The following is a 15,785-nucleotide window of genomic DNA, read 5'->3' on the forward strand; positions in this document are numbered from 1 at the left end:
CTTTTATAAAAACACATCCACCTCCCTACCCCATCTGCCCAGCCTCTAACCCCTGGTGACCACGAATCTACTCTTCATTTCTGTGATTTTTGCATTTCAACAATGTTATATAAATGGAATACACTATGTAATCTTTAGAAACTAGCTTCATCCACTAAACATAACCCCCTTGAGGACCCATCCAAGTTGTTACATCTGTCAATATTTTGTTCCTTTAAATGCTGGGTGGTATTCTATAGTATGGATGTACCACAGCTTAACCACTCACTTCCTGAAGGACATCTGGGTTGTTTCCAGTTTTGACTATTATGAATAAAGCTGTTTGCTCATCTACAGGTTTCTGTGCAAACACAAGTGTTCATTTCTCTGGGAAAATGCCCAGGAGTTTGTAAGTGCTGGGTCATACTGGGTCATACCGTGGCTGCATGTTTAACTTTATAAGAAACTGCCAAACTGTTTCCCAGAGTAGCTGTATCATTTTACCCACAGCAATGTATGAGTTGAGCTACTTTCTCAGCAGCCTTGCCAGCATCTGATGGTGTGACATACAGTTACTTTTTATGTACACATTTGAGACTAAATTAAGACTAGCATCCTTCAAAACTAAGGCCTATTTGTAAATGTCTGGGCATTCAAATCACTCAACTTTTAGGTAACCGTCCATCCCTAGGGGTAAATGGAGAATGGGTGTGGATAGGTTGGTGTGGGAGAGAAGGATAAAAAAATTCTAAATTGTTTCTATTCTCTTGTACGGAGTTTAATCTGTTTTGTTTTTTTTTTTTTTTAGTTTAATCTATTCTTAACATCAAGCTTCTACAATCTTCAAAAACGCGAATAAATTAAGTGGCTAGCCAAAGAAAATTCTCATAACCTATTACCCCCTGAAGCTGGCATCTGTCCCATCATCAAACCTATCCCTAAACCAACAACGCCAGCACCCTCCAGCCCCTCTCGCTCTCCTCTTGCAATCTGGGTGCTGCCTCACTGCCAACACTCACTGTACAAGCCCCTCTGCAGCATCTGCCAACTTCCCATGCCCCTTGCCACTGCCCCTTTCTAGCATGGCCTCCTCCCTTCCCTAGGGTCCTCTCCAACATGTATGACAAGTGTACTCACTTGCCTTCACTGGCTACACCCCTTTCCAAAGTGGCAGAGTTTATGGTTTATTTTCTACCCTATACTTTCTTGATTCAACGAACTTGTCTGTGGAGATGACGATCAAACCTATTATGTCTCTAGCTCCAAATCCAAGTTTCAGACCCATGATATTTATAGGAATATCCATCCCATTAGGTATCTCACGTTAACTACACTCAATCCAGAATGCACCTATGTCCTCAAAATCTGTTCTTCCTCTCCGTTTGAGCAAATGGTTATATCACTGTCTCAGTTACTTGCAGTAAAATTGTGGTTGGTGTCTTCAACTCTAGCCAAACTCCCTACCCACAGAGTCACAAACTCTTGGCAATTCTGCCCCTGCTAATAATAAGTCTTCTAACCTTCTGCTTCCCCAATACCACCTTAGTTGAACTCTTTCACTGCCTTCAGTTCCTCTGCCTTCCAACCCACCCTACACCACGATGCTGGCAGCATCAGCACTCCAAATCCAATCTGACAATTTCCCATCTCTGCTCACTTTCTACGGAGTAACAAAGAGAAGTAAACATTCCTTACCTTCAAAATTTGGCCCACATCTACACTTCCAACCTTATCTTCCACCATCTCAGGCACCAGACTACTACTCAACCACTTCAGTCTACTTGCCATCCCTTAAATGGGCCTTGCACAATAACCCCATATCTTCATGTAAGTTCTGCCCTTTGCCTATAATCCCTCTACAGACATTTTTATGAGCATGAACTATCTTTAATTCAATTTTGTATTCCCACAGCTTAACAGAGTCTAGCATGGAGCAAGCAGCAACAAAATCTTTACTGAATGAACTATTTCTCAATCTTCTATCCTCCAGAGTACCAGTGTATTTGGGGATATTCAATAAATGCTAAACTGAAAATCATCCCCCACCAATGTGAACATAACATGGTCCCCTTTGTAATCTTTCTTAAAGCAGCAAAAGCAGAAGATTTTCTACATGAGGTCTAAGAAGAAAATACAATAAGAAAGCTTACTTTTCTTCTCCTGTCAGCACCTTTTCCAGGTCTCTTCGGGGTGTCTGGCCACCAGTGCTGTGAAAAAAGTAATCCATGAGATACCAGGAATGTCAGAATCATTTAACAAAAAAACAGCAAAGCCAACTTTTAGACCACAGGTAGTTCCCTTACACCGGATCTGGGATTACCTCTAATCTTGTGGAAGTACTACTCTTTTTAATGATCATTTGTATACCAGGTTTCATCATGGGTAAGTAGTAATTGCCATTTTTGTCACCTATAACCCTGCCATCCTGGATGCAACTATATCCGGTTTGTTGATAGAAAATGAACCAGTAACAATTTTTTTCTAAGAATTTGAAAATGGGCCTGAGAAAGGGAAAGGTTTTTTTGTACAAGCAACCTTTGAAACTGTGGCAGATGCCACATTCCACCAGATGGAACCAAAAAAGGAGGGAGTGTGGGCCTTCATGGTAGAGTACCACATTTAAACTAAAAGGGTGTGATCTACACAGACATATCAAGGTGACAGAAAGACAAAATGCTATCATCTTGCAGGATTCTTATTGATCTTATTTACAAAACAACGGCATTACTGCAATAATATTTACTCCGCTTACTCATACCTGTTCATTCTCCGTCGTTGAGGCATTTGTTCTAGATCTCTCTGCTCTCTTTCTTCTCTTGTCATACCTTTGTAGTTTGAGGTAAGACCAAATATAGGCCGAGACCATTCATCTGTCACAAGGAAAAATCGATTGTTTAGACCACAAAACAGCATTTCTGCTACCATTCCCTGAAACAATCACACCCCAGCGTGACGTAACATTCCAGGCATTTAGAATATTCTTTCCCTAAAGATACTGTTGTTTCAAGATCATTTCAGGATATATGCAGCACATAATACCAGTATAATCACCAGCTTCAGCTGATTCAGAAAATTCAGGGTAAAAAAGTCATTCTATAACCACCACAGAGGTTTACAAAAAGTAACACCTGAACTCGCTCTGATAGTCATCACTAGCAGTGCTGACATTTCATTGCCTAATTTCTTTTTTTTTTTTTAACTTTTTTTTTTTTTTAATTTTTTTTTTCAACGTTTTTTTATTTATTTTTGGGACAGAGAGAGACATAGCATGAACGGGGGAGGGGCAGAGAGAGAGGGAGACACAGAATCGGAAACAGGCTCCAGGCTCCGAGCCATCAGCCCAGAGCCTGGCGCGGGGCTCGAACTCACGGACCGCGAGATCGTGACCTGGCTGAAGTCGGACGCTTAACCGACTGCGCCACCCAGGCGCCCCACATTTCATTGCCTAATTTCTAACAATTTACTGAAAATAGAAAATCTTCAAATTCTTCCATGTTCCTATTTTAACCAAAAACAAGTCAAATTGTCAAATGGTCTACATCTTCAAAAATTGCATTTTAATAGTGCAGTGTAGAGTCTAGATTTCATGAAATCTAAGAAAGCTGCTACAGGGATGTGACCATGAAGGAAACTACTACATGCCCACTGTTTAGTCATTGAAAAGTCCAGAAGTGCCAACTGACGTTTTTGTTCTCAACATAATGTTCCACTTAATACACTATCAAAACAAGCAGGAAACTTCACACACAGAAGATAGGAGTTATCAAGTAAGAAGGAAGCAGGGGGTCTCAGGGGGCCTATGTATCTTTATATACACAGACCCACCGACCCCACTACTGGATCTAGAATCACTGTTACAGTAAGTCATGGGTATCACTGGAAATACTCTGTTTCTCTAAGCAGAGGGCAAAATCAGAGTTGAGAACTAATGCATAAAAGTTCTCATACAATAGTGCACTACAAATTATTAACAAGATCAAAAATGTAACATTTCTCTGATTTATAACAAAAAATAAATTTCTCTCAAAAAGTTTTGATAATCTCAGAAGTTGAGGAGAAAAATAATTACTGTATTCACATAGAGGAGCAGTTATTTTTTGATATACCCTTGAAGTTTAAAACATTCCTTTCCAACACAGAGCACAGGAAGAGTTAAGAACGATGAAAACACACATGGTTTCATTCTTAAAACTGAAAGATTTCATAAATGATATGGTAACAGATTAGATGAATTTCATCCAGACTCCTGGATTTCTCTGGTATCATTAAATAGAACATGCAAAAGGCTTTGGAGATCATTATAAAAGTTAACAACAATAGCATTAGTGGCTAACATTTCTTGAGGACTTACTATGTGCTAAGCACCATGCTTTATATATATCCTCTCATGTAACTTTTACTTAAGTGAATACATAATTATTTTACAGAGGAGGAAACCAAGGCTTAGAGCTTAAATCACTTGCCTAAGGATATGCAGTAAGGATTTGAACCCAGGTATGACTGACTCTAGGGCCTGTACACTAACCACTCTCTATACATGCTCTTGATTCAGGCTTAAACAACTTTTCACTTGCTATCTTTAATATCGACAGCATACCTAAATCTGCTGAGAAACATTTTAAGTCTAAGGGTTAAAAAAAAAACCTGGTACCTATAAGAAATTACCAAAAAATTTTCTATTCTACTTTATGAACTCATTTTAAATGAATCTTGACAAAAATATAGTTATATATACATGTCTTTCTGATATACACAAACACAACAAACAAAAAGCAAAATGTACATACTGATTAATTTCCCTGCCATATCCTTGTTGGACCTTGATTCCTTGGGGTGTTTATAGAGATACATCACTGCTCGTCCAATCCCACTATGCTTCAGGGTCTCCTGGCTCACACTAGGTAGCTGGGGAACATAAACACATACATACACATTAATCACTCAGAAGCTGGGAGTCCTGCCAATCTACTCTAGAGGACCTCCAAGGTCTGGTTCATTCACAACAGAGTAACAAAAAATCCATTTTCAGGATCTGCAGACATTGAACACAAAGATACTCTGTGTTCACATCAAAAGTTGAGAGTTCCGTATTATACTGAGCCAAAGTAAACTTAATGTGAGAAAATGTAAACTAACCACACTCAGAGGTTAGTAGTTTAAACCAAGAGTCAATACAGGCCTCTGAATCAGTCTGAACCCAAGCATAGCCATCTGCTAGTTATGTGACCTTGGACAAGTCATTTAACTTCTCCGAGTCTTAATTTCCTCATCTGTAGAATGAAGACAATACACCTACCTTGCAGGTTTGTCGTGAGGAATAAGTGAACCAAAACATGTATGAACACCTGGCACAAAGGAAGTTCCTTGGGAATTCCTTCAGAAGTTAAGTAGCCTGCCCAAGGTGTCACAGCCACATAAAGGCAGCCCAGCTCAAGACTCACATGCAAGTTTATCTGACTGAAGTTGGTGCCTGTTCTACTTCAGGTGCCTCCCCAGAACATGTCCACTACTGTATGATTACTCTCAGATAACCGCGACTCCAAGATCTTTTTCTTTCAATTCTATAGTTACATGAAATTTTATAAGGCCTTCCTTTTTATGCTCATTTTATTTGATATGTTCCTACTAAACACATATAACATGAAACCCCTGTTCCGGCAGACTATGTCAGAGAGAATGTATAAGAACATACGGTAAAACACAGAGGTTGTAATTATACAAACCACAACAGACAATTAGAGGAGCATACAGTCAAATTATCCGCCTCTAACCTCTTGTAGAATCTTCAACAGCTCCTCTCGAATCTTTAGTGCTGGCAAACTCCTATCCGGTAGAGGGGAGAGCCATTCTTTGATGGCAGACATCACACCACTGTCAATAAATGTTTCTTTAAGGTCTTGCCTGCAGTAATTAAAAAAAAAAGTCAAGTCTATGAACCTTGGTTGCACTGTAGCTTTCTCTGGATTTTCTTATATGTTTAGTGGAATTTCCAAAACCTACTTTATTTATTTATTTTTAATGCTTATTTATTTTTGAGACAGAGAGAGACAGAGCATGAACAGGGGAGGGGCAGAGAGAGAGGGAGACACAGAATCCGAAGCAGGCTCCAGGCTCTGAGCTGGCAGCACAGAGCCCAACACGGGGCTCGAACTCATGGACCGTGAGATCATGACCTGAGCCGAAGTCAGACGCTTAACCGACTGAGCCACCCAGGCGCCCCCAAAAACTACTTTTAAAGTTACTCATATACATTATTTCATCCTATTTCAAAAGCAGTATGAAATGTAGTTCCTACTTTAAAAACAGATTTGACAGGCAAAGATCATTTGTTAAAAACATGAATTATACAAGATAGGTTAATGTTGATATGAATGGTACAGACAGTAAGCTCCAATTATTACAACTGAAAAAAATAATAATAATGTTTAGAGATTCTCAAACTAGTTAGGTGACAGAGAACCCAGAACTGTGCTATTCTTTGTAGGACACCAAGGAGAATATTATTCTCTTAGCAGAAAAAAAAAAATCCCAAAGAAATACAAATATTTAAATTCCATTTTATGTACAGAATCAATTACTCTATTGACATATTATGACAATATTACATATATGAAATCTGCAACAGAAAACTGCTTCTTGGGATTAAGGTAGCAATTTTCTAGTGGAAAGTTCTAGCCTATGCTGTTGGCTATGGTTAGGTTCAAGGAGAAAAACAAAGTGAGTCAGGAATATGAGTACACCAATGGAAGAGCCTCATGACAAGGATCTACCAAAAAAAGGTCCTTATTCCAGAAGGACCAGTGACATACTTCATGATAATAACTGGTCATATAAGACTCTACAATATATGCTTCAAGTAGTCCCTCAGAATCTGCTCTGCTCTCCGCCACACCGGGAAAGGAGATGCAACTTTACCAGACTCAAGATAAGACGGTCTATAAAGAATGAAGGCAGTAGTTTATGTGCTTTTCTTTCCTTAGTATCAGTTTGCCATTTTTCTGTTTGTATCAGGGAGCAAAGGTTAAAGATCTGTGAGGAAGTAACATGATTCAGGAGATTCTATTCATTACTATTCTTCTGTGAATTGATAGAAGATAGTCATTCTTTAACATCTCTAGAACACTGGTACATAGTTTGAATATTATTCCATTAAAAGGAAAAAAATTTTTCAAGAAAACACAATACTTACTTCTTAAGGTGCATGACCACAGTTGGTAATAATGTTAATTTTTTCAGTGCTGGCTTTTTTTGATTGTTCAACTGTCTGTCTTCCTATCCAAGAAGAAAAAGATTTTTCAAACAGCAGTATTTATTGGCTTCACCCCTAGCATAGAGCCCAAAGCAGGGCTTGAATTCACGACCCTGAGATCAAGACCTGAGCTGAGATCAAGAGCTGGATGCTTTACCTGACTGAGCCACCCAGGTGCCCCCTAAACTTTAAAATAAGGCAGCAATTTCGCGAGGTAACAATTTTTTCTACAAGAAAGGATAATACGCTTTTTTGTAAAACCCCAAATTCTGTCAAACCTACAAAACTATCAGAGTAATTAGCTTGACCAATTACAAATTTAGGGGAACAATGTTACTGTTCTTGTTTACTTGGATGCTTTCTCCTATTTGAATTACAGAAAATTTCAAATTCTACCAACACGGAAAACAAGATAATATACTCCTATCAATACATTTATTTCAACAATTGAACACCCATGTTCAGTCTTATTTCAGCTACACGATCGCCAGCTACTTTTTCCTTCCCTTCCCTGAAAAGGCCACACAACAAATCAAGCGAGGAAAGGCAAGAGGGGGCTGGCAGCGGTCCATCTCACCTCGGCAGCTTCATTCATCTTGACGATCATGGCACTCACTACGTCATCGGCGTCACTGATGAAAGTACCGCCATCACGGTTCCGTCTGCGCTTGCCGCTCATGCTCTTCTTCCGCTGCAACATCATCTCGAAATCCGACAGAAAGTCCATACTAAGCAGCAACACAAAATCAAGTGAAATACAAACCCCCTTTATACATATTTCCTTTTGTCACAGTTAATAACCACCAACTTTCTTAATTCTAACTCCATGAAATGCTGCTTTCTTCTAAAGCGCAAGTACTTATTAGAATTTGGCACCTTTCAAGATACCAGACTTCTCTGAACACAGATTCCAACCGTCTCACCAAAGTATGTGAAATTCAATCGACTAATATTTTGTAGCTAAAACTTTACCTTATTGCCCCTGGGATCCCAAAGTCAGCTTTTCTCTCAAAAAAAAAAAAAAATGTATTCTAATTATTAGGTTATTTTTCAGTAAGTCAAGAGCTTACTTGGTGAAGGTGACACCATATAACCCCACAAATCAAGACAGCTGAGCACAGGGCAAATGAAAAAAATAACAAGAGTAAACAGATTTTCAGACAGCACTGTATATAGAGAAGTAAAAGAAAAATGGAACAGGTTCTTCCCTACACTTAATAAGGAACCAAAATAAGAAAAAACAAAGTTTGATAGGTTCTAACCTTCATTTTTTAAGTTCTCTTTAACAAATTAAAAAAATAAAATAAAACAAACTTACTGTTTTCCTCTCTTTATGTTATCATCAGAATCTGAATCTTCTGCTTCTTTTACCTGGGTTTCACTTCTTTCCTCTTCCAAATCTTCTTGGTTAAAACCCTAAAGGCCAGGTAAATTTGCCAGGGTTATCACAACTTTCTTACAGATTTTCTTCTGTATAACTGCTCTTAAATGTTTTGCCTTTTTTTTTTTTTTAATGTTTTGCCTTTTTAAGGTGATACATTCACAAAGAACAAAAATTAAACAGGTATCAAAAAGCATATAGCAAAAAAACTGACTCCCACGCTAGACGGTAGTGTTACTAGTTTTCTTAGGTCTCCTTCCAGAAATAGCCTAAGCCTACACTGATATACTTATTTGTACACATATGTATTTACTATCTCCTTTTATTATATAAATGGCAGCATACTCTACACACTGGGTACAGTACAATGTTCTGCACTTTCCACATTTAACAACAGAATCTGGAGACCAATTCATATTGGCATAAAGTAGTCTCATTTTTAAGGCTTTACACTATTTCACCCTATGACTGCAACTATAATTTGTTTATACGTTTTGCCACTGACATTTAGGTATATGTATTTGAAATTTTGTGAAATACCAAACTTTCCACTTTCCACAGAAGTTACACTAATTAACTCTCCTTCCAGCAAAGCATAAATACACCTGTTTCCCCAGCTTCTCACTACCACCGGTTATCAAATATTAATAGGTGCCAATATCTGGACTGAAAACTAAAAGGCATCTTTCTTTGCATGAGTAAGGGTGAGCCTTTTTTTTTCATGTTTAAAAGCCATTTGTAATTTTTTCTCTATGGAACTCCCAATATCCTATGTCCATTTCCTGTTGGAGCTTTGTCTTATTGGTATGGAAAGCCTCTTTAAAAATTAGGGAAATTAGCGCCTGGGTGGCTCAGTCCGTTAACCATCTGACTTAGCTCAGATTATGATCTCACGGTTTGTGAGTTTGAGCCCCAGGCTGGGCTCGGTGCTGATAGCGCAGAGCCTGGAGCCTGCTTCAAAATCTCTTGTGTCCTTCCCTCTCTCTCTCTGCACCTTCCCCACTTGTGCTCTTTGTCTCTCTCTCTCTCTCAAAAATAAACATTAAAAAAAATAATGAAATAAAATAAAAACTATGGAAATTAGCCCTCTGTAAATGACAGGGACAGCACAATCCTCACATTTGCAGTTTTGTTTTGTTTATGGTAATGTTTTCCAGGCATAATATTTTATTTTATTTTTATGGTCAGTCTTTTCTTTATAGCTTCTAACTTTCACGTCATACTTAGAAAGACCTTTCCAATGGTTCACCTAGTATGCTGTTTTTCTCACTGAACTCAACCTATAACCAAGCTGATCGTTAACTCTCCAAACTAGAGAAACACATCTTATTCTTGTAAAACGCTGCTTAACTGAGTATGAGCTCCACAAGAGCAATGTCCACACAACCTGGCACACAGGTTCCCAAATATTTGTTGAATGAATTCTTCCTATTTTCCTTAGCTTCACTCTGCTATCCTGCTACCATCTTAGACTCTAAATTCATCTAGTTTCACTCTCTTGCTTTAGTAATTAATGATGTTTCAATGTAAGACCTGTTTAACAAACATGTCTTTTTTCTTTAATCTTTTTTTTTTTTGAGTGAGAGACTGTGAGTAAAGGAGAGGGGGAGTGGGAGAGAATCTTTTAAGCAGGTTCCACGCTCAGCACGGAGCCCAATGTAGGGCTCGATCCCATGACCCTAGGATCATGATCCAAGCTGAAATCCAGAGTCATATGCTCAAAACCAACTGAGCCACCCAGGCAGCCTGACAAGGACATCTTAAATTTCTGGGTGGCAAGGATATTTTGTTTCATTTTGTAATGAAGTTCCAATTTCACTGCTTTGTACTCAGAAAGCATTGGCTATACTTTGTAATTTTTGCAAAAGCTTGGTTTAAAATTTATATGGGAATGGGAAAAAGTAAAAGCCAAGGCAATCTTGAGGAATAACAAGCTTAGAGAACATATACAACCAAATATCAGCAGTTCTATATTAACAGTACAAGGATAAAGAGACCAAGAGAACAGAGAAGATACTGCTGAGACAGACTGGAAATCATAGACACTACATGTAATGACAAAGATAGCACTACAGAGGAGCAGGAAAGGATGATCTGGGTCAACTGGATATTCCAAATTGGGGGGGGGGGGGGTGGATTTACCTTGACTTTTTTCTTTTTTAAAACATTTTATTTATTTATTTATTTATTTAAAAAAAATTTTTTTTAACTTTTATTTATTATTGAGAGATAGACACAGAGCATGAGCAGGAGAGGGGTAGAGAGAGGGGGAAACACAGAATCTGAAGTAGGCTCCAGGCTCTGAGCTGTCAGCACAGAGCCCAACGCGGGGCTCAAACTCACCAACTGCAAGATCATGACCCAAGCCGATGTTCGCTTAACCAACTGAGCCACCCAGGTGCCCCTAAAACATTTTATTTTTAACTAATCTCTGTATCCAACATGGGGCTCAAACTTACGACCCCGAGATTAAGAGTCACATGCTCCACAGACTGAGCCAGCCAGGGACCCCTTGACTTCTATCTCATACACACCCATTATCCATTACAGGTGAATTGTACAACTAAATGTGAAAGGTTAAAACAAGCTTCTAGAGAATAATTCAGAGAGTATCTTTACGACCTTAGGGATAAGCAAAACTTTCTTGGAATTCAAAAAGTGTCACCATAAAGGAAAAGACATGCAAAGTTGATTTATATTAAAATTAAAAACTTGTTCATCAAAAGACTCCATTAAGGATGTGAAAAGGCAAGACAAAGAATAGGAAATAATTTTAACTTTTACAATCATCAATCTTTTATATTTGTATTCATATCCAGATTACATAAAAAGACACTCTTCTGTGGCTTTTTGGTCTGCTTGTTCTATTGGCTACATTCCACTCAGAAACAGATTTGTGTATTTCTCTTTGCAGCTGTCAACTTTTGTTGTGTACATACATTTCAGCCGTTGTAATATATATACACAATTTTAAAAACTTTTTATTATAAAGTGACCCTCTTTATCTCAAATGTTTTTCTGCCTTGATCAAAGTCTGTCTCTCTGATATCCATATCCTGTGCCAGTTTTCTTCTGATTAGTGTTCATAGAGTATCTTTTTCCATTCTTTTATTTTCAACTTTTATCTTCTGTTTCATATGAATCTTGAAATGCGTATATAGCTATTTTGTAAAATCCAGTCTGACCATCTCTGTGCTTTAATTGGAGCACTTGATACATTTCAACTGAATATAATCAGAGATGTTATCAAAGCTTAAATCTGCTACCTTTACCATATACTACTTTCCAATCGTCCCCTGTTCTATACCTCTTTTTTTTTTTCTCTTGCCTTCTTTTGGATTAGCTTTTACTATTCCATCTTTTCCTCCTTAGGTTGGAGGCTACACATTCTATTAGTTGTCTTAGTGGTTGCTTCAGAGATTACAATGCAAAGTCTACTGACATCCTTTTACTTATCTGTAAAGACCATGTCCATTCCCAATTTGTTACTGCTGTCACACGTTTGAAATTTTATACATATTTTAACCTACACTAGACAGGACTTTTTTTTGTAGCATCAATACTCATTTAGATTTACCCACATACTTTTGTTGCTTTTTTCCTCCCTGAGTCCTTGACCTTCCACCTGAGATTTTCTGCCTTTCCTATCTCCTTCCATTGGTATACTGGTAAGATGAACTAGGAGGGAATCTTCATTCCTGACAAATATTTTTGCTGACTATAACAGAACACTGAGTTTGAAATTATTGGATTCTACTGTTTCTACTAAGAAGTCAGCTGTTACAGTCTAATCTTTGCCTCTCTGAATGTAGTATTTTCCCCCTCTGGCTACTTTTAATATTTCCCAGTCTTTTTTGGTTTCTTGCAATTCTACTATGATGTATTTAGGTGTAGGTTTCATCATATCATTGCATTTATCCTGCTCATAATTTGTACTTCTAGAATCTCTAGCTTTATGTATCATTTCCTTTACTGCTTCTGCCACATACATTTTTTTCCTCTCCTAAGATTCAACCTATGTTAAACCTTCTCATGTATAATTTACATTTTATTCTTTTACATATCTTAATTCTTCATTCTAAATAGCTCCTTCTAACCTATCATCCATCAGTTCACTCCTTTTCGAATAAATCTAATCTGTTGTTAAACTCATCCATGGAATTAATTTCAGTTACTGTAATTTTACAGTTTCAGAATTTCTACTCAGTTCTCATTGTTTGCTCTGACAAAATTTCTTACCTTTTACCTCCCTGAAGAGCTTTTTTTTAAGGCAACATCTAAAATTCTTATTATCTAGAGCCTCAAGGTCTATTTCTATTGTCTGATGTCACCATTGTTTCTTTTTAACTTATTGACAATTAGGTACCACACTGCATATCTGATAAACTACAGAAATAATGAGGCCTGTGATGATGCTACCTTTGTCCTGAAGGGATTTGTTTACATATGTCAGGTGCCTGAGAGCATTAGGCAAGAGTTAAGAGCATGAGGTTTTCAAGGCTCTCCTAACCTCAGCAGGCTCTGACCTCCAAATACTGTCTCTTGAGCCCAGAAACTGTCAAAAATATGACCAACCTCAGGGCACCTGGGTGGCTCAGTTGGTTAAACATCCGACTTCGGCTCAGATCATGATTTCGCGATTCGTGAGTTTGAGGACCACAATGGGCTCTTTGCTGACAGTTCAGAGCCTGGAGCCTGCTTCAGATTCTGTGTCTCCTTCTCTCTCTGACCCTTTCCATTCTCTCTCTCTCAAATATAAACAAACATTAAAAAAAAATTCTTTTTAAAATATGACTAGCCTCTCAGCATGAATAGGCAAACATCCCAGAAAAAGCATTTTAAATGCTAAGCTTATCTCTTTTCTAACTGTTCATTTTTTAAATTATTTTGTTATTTTTTTATTCTCAAGTTAGTTAACATACAGTATAGTCTTGGTTTCAGGAGCAGAACCCAGTGATTCATCTCTTACATAAGACACCCAGTCTGAGCTTACCTGTTTAGGTATCTGTCTTTTGCTAGCTTTGGGCTTAGTAATTCTTTGTTACCTTATTCCTCTGCTAATGAGAGTTTTAAGTATTTTGTCTAGCTTTTCTAGTTGTCCTTAGCAGAAGGGTTGGTCCAAATTACCTAGCCTACCATTGCTAGAATCACAAGTTCTATAAGTACTGTGAATCCTTCTCTTCAGCATTATAACATACCTTCTGTCGTCTCTTAACACGTTCCTCCCAATTAAGTCAATTTTGCCTGTTACTTTCCTTCTATGCCTCTGTATACACTTTTATTCCACTTTCTGAATCCTTTCTTCTTGATTTTTCTACTGAATACACACTTTTTGTTTTTGTTTTTTTTTTAAAACATTTGTTATTGAGAGAGCGCAAGCAAGGGAGGGGCAGAGAGGGGCACGGGGGATCTGAAGCGGGCTCTGCATTGACAGGCTGACAGGAATGATCCTGAACTCACAAACCTCAAGATCATGAGCTGAGCTGAAGTTCGATGCTCGACTGAGCTACTCAGGTGCCTTTACATACCTGTTTATTTCTACTTATTGGAATTACCTATTTGGGAATCACTGTCACAGAAATAGAAAGAGCATAGTTAAAGAAATATCTCCATCTTATACTTACTGTAAATTCTTCTTCCTCTTCATCACCAGATTCTCCAAATATGTCTGCAATAAGATTTCTAGAAGAGAAGGAAATCATTTGCTTTCTTCTCATTTACACAGGAACCACAAAATCTTTTTCTAACAAGATACAATTTACGTATCATAAAATGTGCAGATCCTAAGTGTCTGTTTCAGTGGGTTTTGAGAAAAGACAACATTCACATAGCCATTACCCTAATCAAAATATAGAACAACTTGATCTCTCCAGAAAGTTCATCCCTTTACAGTCAGTCCCCTACATGAACATCTTAAAGCCAACCACCATTCTGATTGCCGTCATCACAGATTAATTTTGCCTGCTCTTGAACTTCACATAAGTGGAATCAGACATGTCCTCTTTTTCTTTCACTTAATATTCTGAGATTCATCTATGTTATAGTACATAACAATAGTTCAGGAACTGAAATCCTGAATCCCCCAAAATCATGCAATCGGGCAGGATATACTGAATCACCTCCCAATAAAATTTTAATACAAGTTTAAAAAACTTAAAAGACAAACCCCTCTCTACTACCTCATATGAACCCTTGAAAACTCACGTTATGCTGTCACTTACTCTTCTTCGTTCCCCGACTCACTATCACTCCCAAACAGATCCTTCTCTTCGTTCTTCTTATCAGACAATTCTTCTTTTCCTGCTTCTTCTTCACTGTCAGAAGCTAGAGTCTTCTCTCTCTTGCCTGGTTTATCTGATACAACATCACTGTCAGAGTCATCTGCATCAGAGACAACCCGACTCTTCTTCGCTGCTGTGAAAAAAAAGTTCAAAATATCCTTAATCTTATTTGTCACGATCATGGTATTACTAAGAATAACAGGTGCTTTTAAAATGGCAGTACTCAGCAAAAATCAAAGGGCTCCTAACACACAGCTTAGAATAATAATTAAAAAGAAAAATAACTAGGGGCACCTGGCTGGCTCAGTCAGAGGAGCAAGAGACTCTTGACCCGAGTCATGAGCTGGAGCCCCATGCTGGGTGCAGAAACTAAATAAATACATTATTTAAAAAGAACGGTACTAAAAGGTTCAGAGTCATATTACAATTATCTGTTATTGTTTAGGAAAAAGGGGCCAGAAGATGAAGAACGAAATTGTCAACATAAAAGTGGGCATCAATAGGCACCTTTCCTTTGGGGGAACAGAAAAACTGAAGACTGCAATGATATGCAGAATTAGAGTCCCTTCTATTTTGCTGAGTATTAGCAGCACTGAAAAGGTTTAGATATTCTTTTATGGAATCCCCTTACTTCCTGATCATCACTGGTCGGTTTGGAATTTCTCATCTCCCCCAGTAAACTAGCTGGCACATGTGTGAGGCTCTTTTTCCTTCTCCTATAACTGCCAGGTTATAATGAAATATGTCTTCTCCCCACTCAAAAGTAAGTTTCATAAAAAAGTAATCAAGGGGTGCCTGGGTGGCTCAGTCGTTAAGTGTCTGACTCTTGATTTCGGCTCAGGTCATGATTTCACAGGTCATGATTTCTCACTCGTGAGGTCGAGTCCTACATCAG

At 38.0% G+C, this 15,785-nt stretch overlaps 1 protein-coding gene across 7 annotated transcripts in view; it reads right to left on the reverse strand.

Annotated features, from left to right (window-relative positions):
* The window catches only part of IWS1 (interacts with SUPT6H, CTD assembly factor 1), a 40,677-nt gene that overhangs the window by 5,962 nt on the left and 18,930 nt on the right, over nucleotides 1-15,785 (reverse strand). For 5 of the 7 annotated variants that reach the window (XR_009257671.1, XM_058715632.1, XM_058715634.1 and 2 more), the window contains exons 4-12: nucleotides 14,831-15,023; nucleotides 14,234-14,291; nucleotides 8,547-8,644; nucleotides 7,806-7,956; nucleotides 7,169-7,251; nucleotides 5,751-5,880; nucleotides 4,767-4,884; nucleotides 2,738-2,849; nucleotides 2,130-2,186 (exon numbers count right to left, since the gene is read on the reverse strand). Coding sequence is in view for 5 of the 7 variants with exons in the window: in XM_058715632.1 (XP_058571615.1) it covers nucleotides 2,130-2,186; nucleotides 2,738-2,849; nucleotides 4,767-4,884; nucleotides 5,751-5,880; nucleotides 7,169-7,251; nucleotides 7,806-7,956; nucleotides 8,547-8,644; nucleotides 14,234-14,291; nucleotides 14,831-15,023 (1,000 nt within the window). In the remaining 2 variants the exon portion in view is untranslated. The remainder of the gene's footprint in view (nucleotides 1-2,129; nucleotides 2,187-2,737; nucleotides 2,850-4,766; nucleotides 4,885-5,750; nucleotides 5,881-7,168; nucleotides 7,252-7,805; nucleotides 7,957-8,546; nucleotides 8,645-14,233; nucleotides 14,292-14,830; nucleotides 15,024-15,785) is intronic. The other 2 variants (XM_058715635.1, XR_009257672.1) reach the window with 2 other exon arrangements.

Source organism: Neofelis nebulosa, chromosome 2 (assembly GCF_028018385.1).
Source record: "Neofelis nebulosa isolate mNeoNeb1 chromosome 2, mNeoNeb1.pri, whole genome shotgun sequence".
Taxonomy (NCBI): Eukaryota; Metazoa; Chordata; class Mammalia; order Carnivora; family Felidae; genus Neofelis; species Neofelis nebulosa.